The following is a 20351-nucleotide window of genomic DNA, read 5'->3' as shown; positions in this document are numbered from 1 at the left end:
GTCTACTTGGTTAATGCCTTTCTCAGACCTTCTGGAGCCCTGGGAGGGTCTGTGTTGGTCCCCACTGAGTGACCCATGTGGTGAGTGAATGAATGAATGCCTCTTGCCTCTGGGGCTTTCAGTCCCCCCCCAACCACTTGGGAGCAGCCCCGATGGCTTTGCCATGCACGGATCCTGTCGCCCCCGTGGGATTCCAGGACTGTTATCTGAGCAGTGTTTACAGTGAGCAGAGCGTCCCGGCCTGAGGTTAAAGATAGCACTGCTCAGGGGCTCACATCACAGGCCCAAAAGCTGAGATGACCAGCCCCTGGGAAGGTGGCACTTGGCTGGCACTGCAGGGCACTAACTCTGTGTCCCTGGAGAAAGGGTGAGGGTGTGGATTCCTTCAGGAAATTCAGTTAGGACTGGACAAAGGGTGATTCCACCCAGTGGTTGCCACAACATGTGTTAGGCAAGACCCAGACCAGACGCAGGCAGCACCACCCCTCCTGCAAGGCGGGGGAGAAGTGCTCCCTCCCCTGACCCCAGCGCCTGTGTTTCTAGTAGGTTGCAAAAGAGACAGTGACCCTCAACACCGGACGGGACATTTGAAATCCCCCAGTGCAACCCTCTCCCCCTGACCTGAATCCTGATGTCTTCTATTAAAAGCCCATCAATGAAAGGTCTCCATCGGATGTCACCTCCTCCGTGAAGCCCTCCCAGATCATCATTAAAAACGCAGCCCCAGACAGCCTCCACCACATCCTCCTGGGTACTTCCTTCTTAATCCTTAAAATCTTAACACCTGTCATCATCTTCTTTTAAAAAAAAAAAATTCTATTTTATTTTATTTATTTCTTGACCACGCCACGCAGCACGCAGGATCTTAGTTCCCCGACCAGGGATCGAACCTGCACGCCCTGTATTGGAAGCGTGAAGTCTTAACCACTGGACTGCCGAGGAAGTCCTCATCATCTTTTTCTTTGTTTCCTTCCTTGTTTTTTCATCATGTCCCTTCCTTAGAATGTCAACTACTCAAGCTCATTCCATACTGTGTCCCCAGCACCTAGAGGAGGGCCTGATTCACAGTAGTTCATTAAGCATTTGTTGAATGAATAAATGAACTCACGTGACTTGTTCCAAGAAGAGCAAGGAACCCTGTGTGGCTGGATCAGAGTGAGTGAGGGGAGTGCAGGAGGAGCTGGTGGACACAGGCAGATGGTGCAGGGCCTTTAGGCCCTAAAGAGCAATTTGACTTTTACCCTCAGGGCTATGGGCAGCAATGGCAGAGTTTCACACCAAGGAGAGACATGGCCTGATTTAAGCCTTGAGATCACTGGCTACCGCTGGAGGAACGGATTAGAGAGAGGTCGTGGGATGGACAGAAGTGAACAGATTTCAGATCCATTTTGGAGAAAGGCTGGCAAGACTTGATGAATTGGTTTGGGGAAGGAGAGAAGTCTAAGATGACTCCTAGGTTTTTTGGCCACAGCCAGTAAGTAGATGGATGGTGGGGCTGTTTAACGGGCTGTGGAGAAATGGAGCAGAGTTCCTGACTCGGGGTGACTCTAGGGCCCAGTGGGAACCCTACTGTAGCTGCCTCATTCACCACTGTATAGCTGGTACTTAGGAAAATGCCTGGCACATAGTAGGAGCTCAATCAGTATGTGTTGACTAATAGAAGGCTTTCAGTCCCAGGGAAGGTAGGCCTTTGAGTTGCTGAAGTAGCTTAACATTGACTTCTAAGAGCCTTAAATTCAGCCACCACTCAGGGCAGGCAGGTAACACAGGTGAGTGAGCTGGCAGGTAGGCAGCTGTGACCCAGCTTCAGTCGAAGAAGTCACAAACAAAACTAGAAAGTACTTTGAATGGAGCATACAACACAACATATGAAAAATGTGTGCAGTGCAGCTAAAGCAGTGCTTAGAGGACAATGTATAGCTTTAAATGCTTGCACTAGAAGACAAGAAAAACGAAATCCGCAAACTATGGCCCATGGGCCAAGTCCAGCCACACTCCTGTGCTTACACCTTCCCTGTGGCTGCTTTCATGCTGCAATGGCAGAATTGCATTGCAACAGAGACCATCTGGCCCCCAAAGCCTAAAATATTTACTGTTTAGCCCTTTACAGCAAAAGCATGCCAATGCCTGATCTAAAGTTTCACCTTAGGAAGCTAGAAAAATCAGCACAAATTAAGCCCAAAGAATAAAGAGTGGAAATCAATAAAATAGAAATGGGCAAGCAATAGAGAAAAACCAATGAAACCAAAAGCTGGTTCTTTAAAAAGTTTAATAGAATTGAATGAAACACATGTGCTGGTGGAGATGAGGTGGGGCTCCAAATTCTGCCCCGGGGTCACCACCTTGCAATCAATCCTCCGATTTAGTCCAGTTTCCTCACTCAGAATGAACATGCTCATTGGACAGTGTGGCGTGGTGCTTTAGGACACAGGCCACATGACCTTGGGAATGTCACTTCCCCTCTCTGAGCCTCAGTTTCCTCTCTGTAAAATGATGTTGATGGTAGCAGCTTCCTACCAGCACTGTATGAAGAATTAAATGAGTTCACCCCTGAAAACATCCTGGCACACAGTAAATGTTCAGTGTAGCTGTCATAGTTATAGGCACCTACTGCCTGCACACTCATTTATACATATGATACACAGATGAGCCTTTTAAAACATATTTATTTATTTATTATTTATTTATTTTGGCTGTACTGGGTCTTAGTTGCGGCATGCAGGATCTAGTTCCCCAACCAGGGATTGAACCCTGGCCCCCTGCATTGGGAGTGCAGAGTCTTACCCACTGGACCACCAGGGAAGTCCCATACACAGATGAACTTTAAAAAAATTTAAGTAGTTATGTATTTATTTGAATGTGTCTTGAGGAACAAAGCGTCGCTAGGCCCCCTGCTCCCAACATGTGAGTTCACAGATGTTAATCCTGAAAATGACCCAAGTTTAAAAATAAAGACGAGTTCGTATTTTTTACAATCTTTTTCTGAGATAAAATGGATCATTTTAAAGCGTACATAGTGGCTTCAGTATAATCTCAAGGTTTTGCAACCCTCACCAGTATCTAATTCCAGGGCGGGGGGTGGGGAAGAGCTGTTTTTTAAACCTCTTTAAAGAAAAATATTAAAGGACTCAAGGAGGGACTTCCCTGGTGGTCCAGTGGGTAAGACTCCGTGCTCCCAATGCAAGGGGCCCGGGTTTGATCCCTGGTCAGGGAACTAGATCCTGCATGCCACAACTAAGACCCGATGCAACCACATAAATAAATATTTTAAAAATAAAGGACTCAATGAATAGGAAAGAAATTAAGTAAACAAGAGGGCAGATGGCCAGTAAAGATGCTGAGGACAGTTAGGCAGGTAAGCAAAGTTTGGGAATCCTCAGGAGGCTGCCAGAGAGCATGATGGCCCCAAATGACAGAAGGGGACTCTTAAGACCCAGCAAGGGGTGGGAATGGGCATAGCACCTGGTGAGGGGTCTGAGGGACCCCGGGGAGCCTCAGGGAAAATAAGAGATTGGGCCAGGCCCCTCTGAGAGGTCAGGCAGTTCCTTTTCTTGGGAAGGGAACAATTTTTTTAAAAACTTCCTTTGGAAATTGGAAACCCTGGGCGCCTCCCAGGGCTATAAAAAGGCGGTGTCCACTGACCAGGTTAAAAATAAAGATCCCCACCCAGGGGCATTTGGGGTTGGGAGGAGACACTGTGTAGGCCAGGCAGGGGTAGGACTTGCTGTGTGACCTAAGGCAGTTGTCTGCCCTCTCTGGGCTCTGGTTCCCAACAGCATTCGACCGAAGGATTTCTAAACACCCAGTTAATGGTGTTTATATTTATACGGCTGCGGTTGTTGTTATTTACGGAGGCTGTAATCAGGGAGAGAGGCCTTTGGCATGGCCTGGAACTTGGCACTCTCTGGGGGTCCTGCCCCTCTGGGCTCTCTTAGGAGGAAGGCCGTCGCCAGCCCGGGGTGGGGGGTGGGGTGGTGGTGGAGGAGGAGAGGCAGGAACTGTTGTCCGACGGCGCCCCCTGGTGGCACCAAATGCTCATCGCAGTATCTTCTGGGTCCCCACGAATAAAGGAAGCATCCTGTTCTGGGGGAGGTGGGGGGACAGGTCTTGCACGAGGGTGGGATCACACTGGCTCCTCCCACCCCTTGGGCTGTGTCTCCCCCCTCCCCACCTGGACTGCCCTTTCTCCCTGGAGTGATGCCTTCCAGGAAGCCTCCCACAGCCGCTCTCCCCTCCCCCTACCATCCCCCATCACACCCCGGACCACCTCTGTTGTAACCGCCTAGTCTAATGTCTCCCCCACGGATCTGTGAGCCCCAAGAGGGTAGGAACAGGGTCTGCTTTAATCAACAGTATGTCCCCTGATTTGAAACCGTCCCTGGCATACAGTAGGTGTCAATGCACACTGTTCAGTAAATGAATGAGTGGATGGCAGAATGAATGAATGGAACCATTCACCCACAGGCAAGAAGGGAACATGGAATCAAGAGGTTGTTTTGCACAGCAAAGGAAACCAAAACAAAACGAAAAGACGACCTACGTGGGGACTGCAAGAAAATATTTGCAAACCATGCGACTGACAAGGGCTTAATTTCCAAAATATACAAACAGCTCATACAACTCAATAACAAAAAAACAAAGAGCCCAAGTGAAAAATGGGCAGAAGACCTAAATAAACATTTCTCCAAAGAACACATACAGATGGACAATAGGCACATGAAAAGATGCTCAACGTCACTAATTATTAGAGAAATGCAAATCAAAACTACGAGGTATCACCCCACACTGTTCAGAATGGTCATCATTAAAAAGTCTACAAATAACAAATGCTGGAGAGGGTGTGGAGAAAAGGGAACCCTCCTACACTGTTGGTGCGAGTATAAATTGGTGCAGCTACTGTAGACGAGTGTATGGAGGTTCCTTAAAAAAACTAAAAACAGGGCTTCCGTGGTGGCGCAGTGGTTAAGAATCCGCCTGCCAATGCAGGGCACACGGGTTCAAGCCCTGGTCCAGGAAGATCCCACATGCTGCGGAGCAACTAAGCCTGTGCACCACAACTACTGAGCCTGCGCTCTAGAGCCTGCGAGCCACAACTACTGAGCCCATGTGCCACAACTAAGGAAGCCTGCACACCTAGAGACCGTGCTGTGCAACAAGAGAAGCCAGCACAATGAGAAGCCCTCACACCACAATGAAGAGTAGACCCTGCTCGCCGCAACTAGAGAAAACCCACACACAGCAATGAAGACCCAACGCACCCAAAAATTAATTAATTAATTAATTAATTTAAAAAACTAAAAACAGAACTACCATATGATCCTGCAATCCCACTCCTGGGCATATGTATGGAGAAAACTCTAATTCAAAAAGATACATGCACCCCAATGTTTATAGCAGCACTATTTACAATTGTCAAGACATGGAAGCAACCTGAGTATCCATCGACAGATGAATGGATAAAGATGTCATATATAAATAAATAAATAATAAATATATATGTATGCACACAATGGAATATTACTCAGCCATGAAAAAGAATGAAATAGTGCCATTTGCAGCAACATGGTTGGACCTAGAGATTGTCATACTGAGTGAAGTAAGTCAAACAGAGAAAGACAAATATCATATGATACTGCTTATATGTGGAATCTAAAAAAAATGATACAAATGAACTTATTTACAAAACAGAAACAGACTCACAGACATAGAAAACAAATTTATGATTACCAAAGGGGAAAGGGAGTGGGGGAGGGATAAATCAGGAGTTTGGGATTAGCAGATATAAAATAGATAACCAACAAGGACCTACTGTATAGCACAGGGAACTAGATTCAATATTCTGTAATAAACCATAATGGAAAAGAATGTGAAATATATATATATATACATACGTATATATAACTGAATCACTTTGCTGTACACCAGAAAATAACACACTGTAAAGCAACCATACTCCAATAAAAATAAATGAATAATTTAAAAAAGAGGTTGTTTTAAAGATAAAAACAGACTTATGCGATAATTCAGATTCAGGCAGACCTCAGAGATACAGTGGGTTCAGGTCCAGTCCATGGCAATAAAGTGAATATCGGAATAAAGTGAATGACATGAATTTTGGGGTTTCCCAGTGCATATAAATTATGTTTACGCTACACTGTAGTCTAAGTGTACCACAGCATTATGTCTTTTAAAAATGTACATACCTGGGCTTCCCTGGTGGTGCAGTGGTTGAGAGTCCACCTGCCGAGGCAGGGGACAGGAGTTCGTGCCCCGGTCCGGGAGGATTCCACATGCCGCAGAGCGGCTGGGCCCGTTAGCCATGGCCGCTGAGCCTGTGCGTCCGGAGCCTATGCTCCGCCACGGGAGAGGCCACAACAGTGAGACGCCCACATACCCCCCCAAAAAAAAAAAAACAAAAAAAGGTGCATACCTTCATTTAAAATTACGTTCTTGGGCTTCCCTGGTGGCGCAGTGGTTGAGAGTCCGCCTGCCGATGCAGGGGACACGGATTCGTGTCCCAGTCTGGGAGGATCCCACATGCCGCGGAGCGGCTGGGCCCATGAGCCATGGCCGCTGAGCCTGCGCGTCTGGAGCCTGTGCTCCGCAACGGGAGAGGCCACAACAGTGAGAGGCCCGCGGACCGCAAAAAAAAGAAAAAGAAAAGAAAAAACAAATTACGTTCTTGCTAAAAAATGCTAATCATTGCACCTTCAGCAAGTCGTAATCTTTTTGCTGGTGGAGGGTCTGGCCTCTATGGCTGCTGACTGATCAGGGTGATGGTTGCTGACGGCTGGGGTGGCTGCCGCGATTTCTTAAAGTAAGACAACAGTGAACTTTGCTGCATCAATTGACTCTTCCTTTTTTTTTTGCGGTACGCGGGCCTCTCACTGCCGTGGCCTCTCCCGCTGCGGAGCACAGGCTCCGGACGCGCAGGCTCAGCAGCCATGGCTCACGGGCCCAGCCGCTCCGCGGCATGTGGGATCTTCCCGGACCGGGGCACGAACCCGCGTCCCCTGCGTCAGCAGGCGGACTCCCAACCACTGCACCACCAGGGAAACCCCTGACCCTTCCTTTTATGAACCATTTCTCTGTAGCGTGCTGTGCTATTTGATAGCATTTTACCTGCAGCAGAACTTCTTTCAAAACTGAAGTCAATCCCCTCAAACCCTGCCGCTGCTTTATCAACTAAGTTTCTGTCATATCCTAAATCCTTTGTTGTCATTGCAACAATCGTCACAGCGCCTTCACCAGGGGTAGCTTCCATCTCCAGAAACCACTCTCTTTGCTCATCCATAAGAAGCAACTCCTCACCTGTGAAAGTTTTATCCTGAGATTTCAGCAGTTGTCCCATCTTCAGACTCCACTTCTAATTCTAGTTCTCTTGCTGTTTCCACAGCATCTGCAGTGACTTCCTCCACTGAAGTTTTGAACCCCTCAAAGTCATCCATGAGGGTTGGCACCAACTTCTCCCAAATTCTTGTTGATGTTGATACTCTAACCTCTTCCCATGAATCACGAATGGTCTTCATGGCATCTAGAATGGTCAGTCCTTTCCAGAAGGTTTTCAGTTGATTTTGCCCAGATCCATCAGAGGAATCACCGTCCATGGCAGCTGTAGCCTTTCGAAATGTACTTCTTCTTTTTATTTTTTCCTTTTGTTTTGTCTGCACCGGCCGTCTTGTGGGATCTTAGTTTCCTGACCAGGGATCAAACCCGCGGGCAATGAAAGTGCGGAGTCCTAACCACTGGACTTCAGGGAATTCCCAAAAATGAATTTCTTAAAGAATAAGACATGAAAGTGTTAATGACCCCTTGCTCCATGGGCTGCAGCATGGGTGTTGTTTTGTTACCGAATCCAAGCGTGTGCTGCGTGCTGTACGACAGGCGAATAAATCAAGAGATGAGGTGTTGGGGACGGGAATAGCGATCTTACTCGGAAAGCCAGCAGACAGAGAAGATGGTGGACTAGTGTCCCAAAGAACCACCTTCCCCGAGTTAGAATTCCGGGTTCTTTTATACTAGAAGGGGTGGGGGTAAAGTTCTGGTTCTGGGTTGTGTTAATTTCTTCCTGCCTGCAGCCGCTCACAGGTGGACCTGGTCAGGAGGTTTCCTGCGATCTGAACTAAGGTGTTTTAAATGAACGCTCCTGGGAGACCGGCTTCCCAGAGATGGGCCATTATGTATCATTTAAGCTTACAGGCAACATCCCTTTAGTGATTAACTTGTAATAGAGTACAAAGTTTCTTCGCTATATTGAGTTAGCAAGCATGAAAACAACAAGAATCTCATTGTCCGTCACCGTCAGAGCTCTTGGGTGACCAGGTGCATTGTCGATGAGCAGTTACATTTTGAAAGGAACCCTTTTCTCTGAGCTGTAGTGTAACCAAAAGTGGGGTCTGGCTGCTTGCAGCTCAAAAGCCAATAGAGAGGCACGTTTGGTGGAAAGGAAAGTTTGCTTTATTTCGGATACTGGCAACCACGGTGCGGGGGTGGGTGGGGGCAACTGTCCAAAGGCCAACTCGCCCCCCACCGACAATCAGTGGCAAGAGCTTTTATAGATGAAGGGAGGGGGTTAGATGCAGAAACAGCACAGGCACCTCTGACAGGCATCTTGAAACTGATCATGCGGTGGTCTGATCAGTATCATCTTGATTATTTTAAGTACAGTTAATCTTTAGTTCCAGGGTCGGTTTTTTCCCATTTCCTTGAGGCTAATTCTTGGAACTGTGGCAGCTTATGTCATGGCCACAGTCTGGTCATCATGTAGTTAACTTCTTCCACCTGGTGGGAGTTTCAGTCTCTACAAGACAGCTCACGGGATAGGGCTCAAAATATTATCTACAGCCCTTGAGAAGGAACTAAAAGTCCTTAACTATGCTTAATGACTATTATTAGTTAGTCTTGTTGGACTGTTTTCCTTTGTTTCTGCATCTTCTCACTTCTCTGAATAAACTTATTCTTTGGCTAAAGTTTTTCCACAGACAAAGGCAGGCTGAGGACATGGCGGGGAGTGGGGGTGGGGGGAGGGACCACAGGGTCCTGCTGCATTTCATGGCTTTGTTGTTCTATTTACAGAGCACAGGTAGAGTAGATTGGGCATAATTCTAAAGGGCCCTAGGATTTGGGGAATGGTAAATGAGCATTGGCTTCCACTGAAAGTCACCAGCTGCATTAGCCCCTAACAAGAGAGCCAGCCTGACCTTTGAAGCTTGGAAGCCAGGCATTGACCTCGCCTGTCTAGCTATGGAAGTCCTAGATGACATCTTCTTCCAATAATAGAAGGCTGTTTTACCCACACTGAACATCTGCTTAGCGTAGCCACCTTCCTGAATGGTCTTAACTAGATCTCCTGGAGAACTTGCTGCAGCTTCTACACCAGCACTTGCTGCTTCCCCTTGCACTTTGATGTCATGGAAACGGCTTCTTTCCTTAAACCTCATGAACACAGCTCGGCTGGCCTCACACTTTTCTTCTGCAGCTTCCTCACCTCTCTCAGCCTTCAAAGGACTGAAGAGAGTTAGGGCCTTGCGCTGGATGAGGCTTTGACTTAACGGAATGTTCTGGCTGGTTTGATCTTCTATCCAGACCACGAAAACTTCTACCCTATCAGCAGGGAGGCTCTTTCACTCTGTTATCGTTCACGTGTTCACTTGGAGTAGCACTTTTAATTTCCTTCAGGAACGTTTCCTTTACATTCACGGCTTGGCTAATTATTTGTAGCAAGAGGCCCAGCTGTTGGCCTGTCTCAGCTTTCGACATGCCTTCCTCACTAAGATTAATCATTTCTAGCTCTTTTAAAAAAATTATTTATTTATTTTGGGTCTTCATTGCTGCCCGCGGGCTTTCTCTAGCTGCGGCGAGCGGGGGCTACTCTTCACTGCGGTGCGCGGGCCCTAGGCACGCGGGCTTCAGTAGTTGTGGCTCGCGAGCTCAGCAGTTGTGGCGCATGGGCTTAGTTGCTCCGCGGCATGTGGGATCTTCCCGGACCAGGGATCGAACCCATATCCCCTGCATTGGCAGGCAAATTCTTAACCACTGCGCTACGAGGGAAGTCCCTCATTTCTAGCTTTTGATTTAAAGAAACGTGTGATTCCTCCTTTCACTGGAATACCTAGAGGCCATTGTAGGGTTACTAACGGATCTAATGTCAGTATGGTTGTGTCTCAGGGGATAAGGAGGCCCAAGGAGATGGGGAGAGATGGGGGAACACCCAGTGGGTGGGGCGGTCAGAACACACCACATTTATCAATTAAGTTCACCATCTTACATGGTGCCCCAAAACAATTACAACAGTAATGTCAAAGAACACTGATCACAGATCATCGTAGCAAATATATTCACAATGACAATGTTTGAAATTTTGCAAGGATTACCAAAATGTGACACAGAGATATGAAGGCAGCAAATGCTGTTGGAAAAATGGCGCCGATAGACTTGCTTGACACAGAGTTGCCACAGACCTTCAATATGGAAAAAATGCAATATCTGCAGAGTGCAATAAAGTGACACACAATACAACAAGGTATGCCTGTTCATTTATTGAGCGCCTACTGTGTGCCAGTCCCAAGATCCAGCAGTGAAGTCAGACAAAGTTCTTGTCCTCGCGAAGAAGGCCAGTAACAAAGTGTGCAATGAATAAGTGACTTATATTTGTCCAAAAGTGCTAAGTGTTTTGAAACAATAGAGCAGGACTTCCCTGGTGGCGCAGTGGATAAGACTCCGCGGTCCCAATGCAGGGGGCCTGGGTTCGATCCCTGGTCAAGGAACTAGATCCTACATGCATGCCACAACTAAGAGTTTGCATGCTGCAACTAAGGAGCCCACCTGCCACAACAAAGGAACCCACGTGCCCCAATTAAGACCCAGAACAACCAACCGACGAAACAAATAAATAAATGAATCTTAAAAAAAATAAAAAAATAAACAGAGTCAGGGGCATTGGTGGGTGCTACTGTAAATGAATTTTAAATGGGGGCTCAAAGAAGCCTCCCTTGAGAGAATGACATTTGAGCAAAGATCTGGAGGAAGTGAGAGAGGGAGCTATGGAGGAATCTGGAGGAAAGACACCATGCAGCGGGCACACCACGTGCAAAGGCCCTGGGGCAGAACCATGCCTGGAGTGTTGGAAGAACAGCGAGGAGGCCCATGTGTCTGGAGCAGAGTGAGCGAGGGGGAGAGAGGGAGGAGGTGAGGGCAGGGAGGGGACGGGGCAGGTCGTGCAGGGCCTTGTGGGCCACAGGGATGACTTGGGCTTTTACCGCAAAAGAGGTGGAAGCGGGCTTCCCTGGTGGCGCAGTGGTTGAGAGTCCGCCTGCCGATGCAGGGGACACGGGTTCGTGCCCCGGTCCGGGAGGATCCCACATGCCACGGAGCGGCTGGGCCCGTGAGCCATGGCCGCTGAGCCTGCGCGTCCGGAGCCTGTGCTCCGCAACGGGAGCGGCCACAACAGTGAGAGGCCTGCGTACCGCAAAAAAAAAAAAAAAAAAAAAAGAGGTGGGAGCCCTGGAGGGCCTTGGGCAGAGGAGGGGGCGGGGCCTGACTCAGATGCTCACGGTCTCCCTCTGGTGGCTGCTTCAGGGAGGACAGGCTGTAGGGACGAGGATGGGAGCCCAGGGACCAGGGTGCAGGTGACAGCGCTGGTCCAGGTTGGGGCAGAGGAGGGGAGAGAAGTGGGTGGGTTCTGCACAGTTTTTTGAACGCAGAAACAGGACTGGCTGACAGGTCAGTCTAGGGTGACTCCCAGGTTCTCGCCGAGCAACTGCCAGTACGGACGGAGCTTCCGTCAGCAAAGATGAGACGTGGGAGGAGCAGGTTAGCGAGGATGGTCAGACACCGCGTGGCGGTGTTAAATGTGAGACCCCCGTGAACCTCCCAAGTGGAGACGTAGAGGGGCAGCTGCACCCTGAGTCTGGAGCTCAGAGGAGGTCCGAGCTGGAGACAGGGCTGAGGGCATAGACAAGGCCGCCAGGGAGGGGTGGGGTGGGGTAGGGGAGAAGCCCGAGGGGGTCCGGGAAAGGTAGGTGGGTGGGTGGGTGGGTGGGTGGGTAAGTGGGTGGGAGGGAGAGCGAGGCGGGAGGGAGGAGGAGTATGGGGCCCGGGGACCATGTGACAATGCAGTTCTTAGAAGGAGGCCGACTGGCCCGGTCAGACGCCTCCGAGAGGGGGAGGAGGACAGAGAAGTGACCTCTGGACTTAACAACTCAAAGGTACCCATGACCTTGACCAGGGCAGTTTCTGCAGCCTTGGGAGGAAAGAGGGCTGATACTGGAGCAAACGCTGCAGGAAAAATCCCACACTGGCCCTTCTCAGGGCTGACCCTACCTTTCAGAAGGCCCTTTATTAGCATGGGCAGAGGAGTAGGGGGTGGAGGTGGGTGTCGGCTGCAGAGCCTGCAGAAACTTCCTCCTTCTGGCTCCACTGGACTTTCAGTTTCCCGAGGCCCTGCCTGGCCGGGGTCTGGGTCAGGGTAACCTTGAGCTCCAGTGTCACAACGACCCCTGGCAAAGGCCCAGCACAAGCGCCAGGCTCTGGTAGGAAGCAGATGCTTCTAGAAGAAAGAGAATAAACAGACGCTCACTGCCTCATCGCGGGCCATCTGCAAACCTCCACACCAGCACCCTGGCAAACAACTCTGCCCAGATGTGTGTTTGTTGATTGATAATCTCACTGACCCGAGAGCCTGGGCACACCAGGTATATATGGTGCAACCAGAAAATAAAAATAAAAGTAGGATTTCTCATAGTTTTGTTCTGCTTTGCAGTGGATTGCCTAACTGACCCCTAGGCACCCCTCTGCTCTAGCAATGCAGGTTCCAAGGGTGTTTCTCATACTGGTTATGAAGGGGCTCTCTGGAGGTGGAATACTATGCAGCCATGAAAAAGAATGAGGACACACAGAGTGGTGACCAGTGCTCCCGATAATGGGAGTGGCCTAGGAATGCAAGTTTATGTTCTGCTGAATAAAAGAAGCCAGACGCCAAAGGCCACATAGTGTGTGATCCCATTTATATGAAACGTCCAGAATGGGTAAATCCACAGAGATAGAAAGCAGATTTGTGATTGCCAGGGGCTGAGGAGGGGAATGCCCAGTGACTGCTAATGGGGACTTGGCTTCTTTTTGGAGTGATGATAATGTTCTGGAATTACACAGTGGTGATGATTGCACAATATAGTGAAATATACTAAAAACCACTGAAGTGTACACTTAAAAAATAACATAATTCTCATAACAAAAAAAATTCATGTTATATTTTTCATTAGAATCTCTGTTCCTTATAGGCTGTGTGACCTTGGCCAGATTACTTAACCTCTCTGAGCCTGTTTCCTCATATGTAAAATGGGAATAATGAAATCCACCTCTTAAGGGTATTGTAAGGATATGGTCTGGATTACACTAAAGCTCTTAGAGCAATCCTTGGCCCATAGTAAGTTTTATCGAAGTGTTTGTGCTTGTTATTATTATTATCTTATATAACGTAAGTCAGAGCAGAGGAGAAGATTGGAGAAGTGCAATTTAAAACGGATTTTAGGGCATTCCTTTGGTGGTCTAGTGGTAGGAACTCTGTGCTCCCATTGCCAAGGGCCCGGGTTCCATCCCTGGTCAGGGAATTAAGATCCCAGGTGCCATGCCTCGTGGCCAAGAAAAAAAAGGTCACAATCTAAAATATATAAAGAAAAAAGGGGAAACTTTTCAAAAAATTTCCCCCTATTTTTCTTTAAGGCTGTTTGGCCAAGAGGGGGCATGGGACTTCTCCAGGAAATACCCCAGGCCCAGGGGGCCATGTGGGATAGGCTGGCCTCCGAGGTGGTGGCTGCCACCAGGGGGCGCTGGGGCAGCAGGAATTGTGGCCGTGTGTGAAGTTGCCCTTCCCTACGTGGTCTCCCCTCCAGGCCTTTGCCCATGCTGTGCCCATCCCCAGGGACACTTTTCCCCACCAATGGCTCATTCCGGCTTAGGCCTCTGGTGTCAGCTTACTTCCTCCTTCCAGAAGATTCTCTTAATTCCCCCAAGGCTAGTCAAGGGTCCCCTTTGGGCCTCCACAGCCCCGTACACTTCATCACAGGCCTGATCTCCCCATAATTCTGTCTCTGGCACTAGACAGTGAGCCCTGAGAGGACAGAATGGGGGTGTCTCAGGTCACCTGAGAGGGTGACTACTCAGTCATCCCTGTGCCCAAGGGCCTGCACACAGTAGGAGCTCAATAAATGTTGGTTGGCTAAATGGATGGAGGAATCCATGTCCTCTCCACTCACTGCCCAGTGAGCTCCATGGGGGCAGGGACCAGCTCTGTGTCCAGGGCACCCAGCATGTTCTACACACAGTAGGTGCTCACTAATTGTTTGTCAGAAGGATTTACTTTACTGAACAGTTATTGTGTGCCACATCCTGTGCTGGGTTCTGAAAATACTGCAGTGACCAAGACACATGGGCCCCCAGCTCTCTCAGGGTGGGCAGGGTGTAGTGGAGAAGCCACAAATTAACAAGTAACAAAATGAACAGGAATATTTCAAAGAATTTTAAAAATCTAGGGACTTCCCTGGCAGTCCAGTGGTTAAGACTCTGCACTTCCAGTGCAGGGGGCACCGGTTCGATCCCTGGTTGGGGAACTAAGATCCCACATGCTGTGCAGCACAGCCAAAAAATAAAATAAAATAAAAATAAAAAACGGAGGTCATCAATTAACAGGCTGGAGAGTCTCCATATGGGCTAGAATCCAGTAGAGAGATGCCTGGCTCCTTCTCCTGCTACTTATAAGCTGTGTGACCTTGGATAAATGACGTCACCCCTCCTGGCCTCAGTTTCCTCATCTGTAAATTGGGAGCATTGTTTCTAGCTCCTGGGGCTGTTGAGAGGATTAAGTGTGTTCATCCAGCACGTAAAGACCTTAGCCCAGGGATTTCAAAATGATCATCCTTTAAATATACGGGGTTGGGGACTTCTCTGGTGGTACAGTGGTTAAGAAAGAATATGCCTGCCAATGCAGGGGACACGGGTTTGAACCCTGGTCCAGGAAGATCCCACATGCCGCGGAGCAACTAAGCCCGTGCACCACAATTACTGAGCCTGTGCTCTAGAGCTCACGAGCCACAACTACTGAACGCCTAGAGCCTATGCTCTGCAACAAGAGAAGCCACCGCAATGAGAAGCCTGTGCACTGCAATGAAGAGTAGCTCCCGCTCGCCGCAACTAGAGAAAGCCCATGCGCGGCAACGAAGACCCAATGCAGCCAAAAATTTTAAATAAATAAATAAATAAATTTATAAAAATAGATAAATATACTGGGTTGACACAGGGACATGTAGGTACTGGAGTTCCAGACTGGAGGTCACTATGTCCATGGTACAGGTGAGAAAGATGAGGCCCAGAAAAGGGCTGTGACTTGCGACTCACAACATCTCAGGGATGAAATAGGGGCTCACATTCTGAATGGGCCCACTTCTCCCTCCTCTGCCTCCACCCGGTCCAGCCCCCATCCTCACTGGCCTGGACCAGTCCCCTCTGGGCTCCCAGCTTCCACCCTTGCTCCCCAGTCTGCCCTCCCTGCCCCGGCCAGAGGTCGCCCATGAACACCTGAGTCAGGCCCCGCCCCTCCTCTGCCCACAGCCCTCCATGGTCCCACCTCCCTGGGGGTAAAAGCCCAAGTCCTCCCTGAAACCCACAAGGCCCTGCACGACCTGCCTCGTCCCCTCCCCCTCCCGGTCCTCACCACCCTCTCTCCTCCTCACTCACTCTGCCCATCTTTGCTGTTCATGCAACAACGCAGGCACGGTCCTGCCCCAGGGCCTTTGCACTGCCTGTTTCCTCTGCCCAGAAGATCTAACCCTTCCTTCCCAAGCTTTTCCTCCAGGTCTCGGCTGTAATGCCACCTCAGAGAGGCCTTCCTGGCCACCTGGGCCAAAGTTCTTCCTCCTGAGGCACCCCATCACCGTGCATGCCCAGTTTATTTCTTCTGAAGTCTCCTCAGTTTCTGAAATTATCTTGCTTCCTCATTTGATGATTCATTCACCACTCCCTTCCCTCCACCTCTACCTGCGATTGAAAAGAGAGCAGGGGATGGTTCACATCTGTCTTCGCGCCCACTGCACCCCAGTGTCTGGGACAATCCTGGCACACAGTAGGAGCTCAATAAATATTGGTCAACTGCAAAAATGCCCTGTTAACTGCAGCTGACTCTAGCCTTAGTGATCCGAAGCCGTCTGTTTGGGAATTCCCTGGTGGTCGAATGGTTGAGACTTGGCGTTTTCACTGCTGTGGCCCAGGTTCGTTCCCTGGTCGGGGAAATAAGATCCGCAAGCCACACCAGAGCGGCCAAAAAGAAAAGAAAAGAAACTGTTTCCACAACCCCACCCGGAGAATCCAATCTCCCCAAGTTTCATGTCATGGCAGGGAAGCCGGAAGCAGACCTTCGACAAAATCTGAGTCAGCGACTAAAATAGTAAGTGCTGCGTGACAGTCTGGGTGACTCACACCAGGCCCGCCCTTTGGGGTGGCTGGTGGAGGAGGAAAGGGCATGCTAAGTCAGTGTTCAAATCACGCTGTTGGGCGAGAGGAGGCCTGCAGCTTCCCGGATCACCTGGCCCACATAGCCCTTCCTGGGCTGGCTTTCATTCCCTCCCTTGGAAATCCGACTACTTCATTGCAATCTCCCCACTTCCCATCTGTGTGACTTTGGGGACCAGAATTCACCTCTTTGCCTCAGTTTTCCCCATCTGTAAAATGGGGACCAGCAACAGAAGCTTCTACCGTTGGGGGGGGTCATTTTTGAGGATTAAAATACGTTTAGATGGTCCAGTGGTTAAGACTGCGCTTCCACTGCAGGAGGCGCGGGTTCGATTCCCTGGTCGGGGAGATCCCTGGTCAGGGAGATTCCGCATACCGTGCAGTGAGTCCAAAAATTAAAAAAAAAAAAAAAAAAAAGGTTTAGATTTAAAGCCTCCAAGACGGATAAACGGTGAGTGCTCAACAAATATTAATTCTATTCTCATTCTCAAAAGGTCTGAGACCCTGAAAAAGATTAATCCCCTTCATACCGGGCACAAAGTTAATGAGCACTTACACTGTCCCTGGTATTTCACTGTTATCGCACACGATCTGATGATGACCTTGGAACAATGGCCTCATAAACCCATTTCTCAGATAAGAAAGCAGAGGCTCCGAGAGGTGAAGGCACTTGCTGAAGATTACACAGTGTGATCAGAGCCCAGCCTTGGTGGGAGCATCAAAGCAGACCCCCGCTTCCCCCAAAAAGGGCTGCAACAGAAACAGCTAAATGTACTCACAATGTCTTTTCTCTCCACCTTCTCTGGCATTAGAACCAACACTTCTGGCAAAGCACGTGACCCATCAGAGGACTACATTTCCCAGCTTCCTTTGCAGCCGGAGATGGGCCATGTGACTACATCCTGACCAATGAAATGAAAGCAAACGTGCGCAACTGTTTGGCTCCTGTCCCTTTTATGGCAATAGCAGCTACGTTTTTATCCTGACAGATGGCCAGGCAGAGGTCTCCCAGAGGACAATGGCGCTGTCAAAGCATTCAATAAATATTTATTACAATTAAAACACCATACCCATGGGGCTTCCCTGGTGGTGCAGTGGTTGAGAGTCCGCCTGCCGATGCAGAGGACACGGGTTCGTGCCCCGGTCCGGGAAGATCCCACATGCCTTGGAGCGGTTAGGCCCGTGAGTCATGGCCGCTGAGCCTGCGCGTCACGAGCCTGCGCTCCGCAACGGGAGAGGCCACAACAGTGAGAGGCCCGCGTACAGCAAAAAAAAAAAACAAAAAAACACCACCATACCCATACCCCCAACCCATTCCCCACCACCACGGTCCAGAGAGAGGGAGGGATTGACTGAGAATTTGTAAACAAATCCAATTCTGGCTACCTGGAGGGCCAGAAAGTCATGGGGTCAATTTTCTCGGCAGTGTCCTGAAAGTAGCAAATGACCCCATGTTCCACTGACCCCTGGAGATGGGGAATCAAGGCCGAGGTTATCAGGTCCACTCACTTGGTCATTCCGTTTCTGGCGTCTTGTCCTCGGGCGCCTGCGTCCCTCTCTGGTTCCACATATGGTTGTTGAGTCCCAGCTGTACCATGTGTGCATGATGTATGATGAGGGGCTGCAGCCCAGAGCTCTGAGGGTGCACAGGTGAAGTCTGTGGGAAGTCCGCAGGCTGCGGGAAGGCCTGGGGCTGCGGGAAAGCCATGGGGGGCTGCGGGAAAGCCGGTGGGGGCATGCCCGCCAGCCAAGGAGGCAGGGATGGCGGCTGATGGCCCGGCCGGGTGGGAAAGGCTGGTGGTGGGCCTCCGAGGGGCCCCGGTCCCCCAAAGGGCGCCTGAAGCACAGGAGGCTGCAGAGTCTCAAATGGCATGTAGCTCCTGAAAGCTACCTGGAGCTTCTCCATCTGCCTCTGGTAGGACAGGTAGTTATGGAAGTAAGCTGACTGTGCGGCACTCCACGCCGCTGCCTGCTGCCGCTCACCCTCCAGGTGTTGGCTGTGCTCCTGCAGGGCCCGGACATCCTGTTCCTTCCTCCACTTGGCCTTGCGGGCCCGCAGCTTCTGGGACTTGAAGGTGTTGGCCACCTTCTTGGCGAAGATCGGGGAGTGCTCGTCCAGCCACACCAGGGCGGTGAGCAGGCTGGACGTGCTGGTGCTGAGCTGGGTCAGGGAACTCTCCAAGGGCAGGAAGGGGATCACGCAATCCTGCCACCCGTGCCGCGTGAGGCTGCTCATCAGCGACTGGTTCGCCTGGTGCTGGCTCAGCCGGCAGTCGAAGTTGGAGGTGAGCAACAGGATGGTGAAGGCCGAGTGGTCTAAGGCGTCCTGCAGGCAGTGCAGCTCGCCGCGCCCTGGCACCTGGAAATCTTCGCAGAAGGTGGCGCCGTCGCTCACGCCCAGGGCTTCCAGCCTCTCGCGCACGCGCAGCGCGATGTGCTCGTCAGCGCCAGCGTGCAGCACCACGAAGTTATAGAACTTCTGCTCCGGCGACTCCAGCTCAGGAGGAGGGGGCCCCGGCTTCGAGACGGTAGGGTGAGCCTTAGGAGGGGTCGATGGAGACGAAAAGGGAGGGGACGTTTTGGGGGCCGATGGAGTCGGTGGGCGTGGCTGAGCCGCCGGGTAAGTGGTGTCTTCCTCTGAAAGTTGGATTGGCGTCTGATCCGCGACAGGGCAGGCGTTTCTGGAAGGCGAGGGGAGAGATTTGGGAGCTGCTGGCACATCCGTGCACTCCACCGAGTAGTGACTGCTGGTTTTTGGAGCTTCCGGGGGGTCGTGCAGGCTGGCGGGGCATGCATCTGCGGCCACCTCGGGAAGCCTGGGGGCTGGGCTGTTTGGCCGCACCGGGGGCCCGGCAGCCTCCACTGATGGGGGCCAGCTCATCTCCTCGGGCTCCTGGCAGCCCATAGGGGCAGGCTCGGGCACCGGGCTGGCCCGGGGCTTGTCACACAGCTTGCTGGGCCCGTGGGGGCTGTGGTGAGTGCTGAGGAGGGCCATGGTGGGCGACTGGCTAATTTCCAAGTTGCTGGCCAGGGAGGCCGGGCTGCCGGTGGATCTCAGGGAATGCCCTCTGCTCCAGTCCGAAAGGTCCTCGATGGGCCGCGGATCGCTGCGGGTCCTGGAGGGTGATGCCGAGGACGGCAGGAGGCACCCCAGATCGGAGTGGAGAGTTTGGATGGCCTCCAGGTCCCTAAGGACGTCCCATCCGCACCGGTCTCGTGCCTCTTCCTGGAGCTCCCCCAGCTGTGGGTCGTCCCTGGACCTGAAAGCACGGACGGCTGCGCGGTAGGCCTCCTCCCGCATTGGCGCTGGACACAGCCTCTCCTCGGCAAGAAGGTGGTACATCCTGGCAACGGCCCGGGACATGTCTGGGGGCTCCTCTGGGGCCTCAGTGCTGTCCACACCAGCCCACTGGTGGGCCACCAGCTTCGCCACGGCGTCCTCCTTCAGCGCCTCCAGGGAGATCCTGGCCTCGGTCTCCTGGCCCAGCTTTAGGAGCACCAGGGCATGCAGGAGGTCCGCCCCCCGGCAGCCTGGCCGCAGGGTCTTCAGCTTGTGCTTAAGATACAAGAGCTTATCCTGGCCCACCGCGCCTAGAATGTCAAAGGCGCCAGAAAGCGACGGCCCTGTGCTGGCCATGGGCACAGGTTGGTGTGGCCTCCGGTGGCGGGAGAAGCACTGGGTGATGGAGTCATGTTCCACACGCCGCCCCCCTGCGCTGCAGGCCCGGTGTCCCTACCTGCTCACGGGTACTAGGTCCCCTGGGGGCTGCAGAGCAGACCTGTGAAGCAGAAAGACATGGTTATCACCAGAAAGGGGGCTCTGGGAGGCGGCCCAGACAACGCCCCCCCCA

At 51.2% G+C, this 20351-nt stretch overlaps 1 protein-coding gene across 2 annotated transcripts in view; it reads right to left on the bottom strand.

Moving 5' to 3' along the window:
- The window catches only part of TICAM1 (TIR domain containing adaptor molecule 1), a 113329-nt gene that overhangs the window by 78984 nt on the left and 13994 nt on the right, over window positions 1-20351 (bottom strand). The window contains exon 2 of one of the 2 annotated variants that reach the window (XR_013827711.1): window positions 18010-20279. Coding sequence is in view for 1 of the 2 variants with exons in the window: in XM_079917818.1 (XP_079773944.1) it covers window positions 18014-20137 (2124 nt within the window). In the remaining variant the exon portion in view is untranslated. Of the gene's footprint in view, window positions 1-17497; window positions 20280-20351 lie in introns of those variants that run through there. The other variant, XM_079917818.1, reaches the window with a different exon arrangement.

This window comes from Stenella coeruleoalba (genome assembly GCF_951394435.1).
Source record: "Stenella coeruleoalba genome assembly, chromosome: 3".
NCBI lineage: Eukaryota > Metazoa > Chordata > Mammalia > Artiodactyla > Delphinidae > Stenella > Stenella coeruleoalba.
Note: the sequence above shows the minus strand (reverse complement) of the source record. Positions and strands in the feature narration are given on the sequence as shown.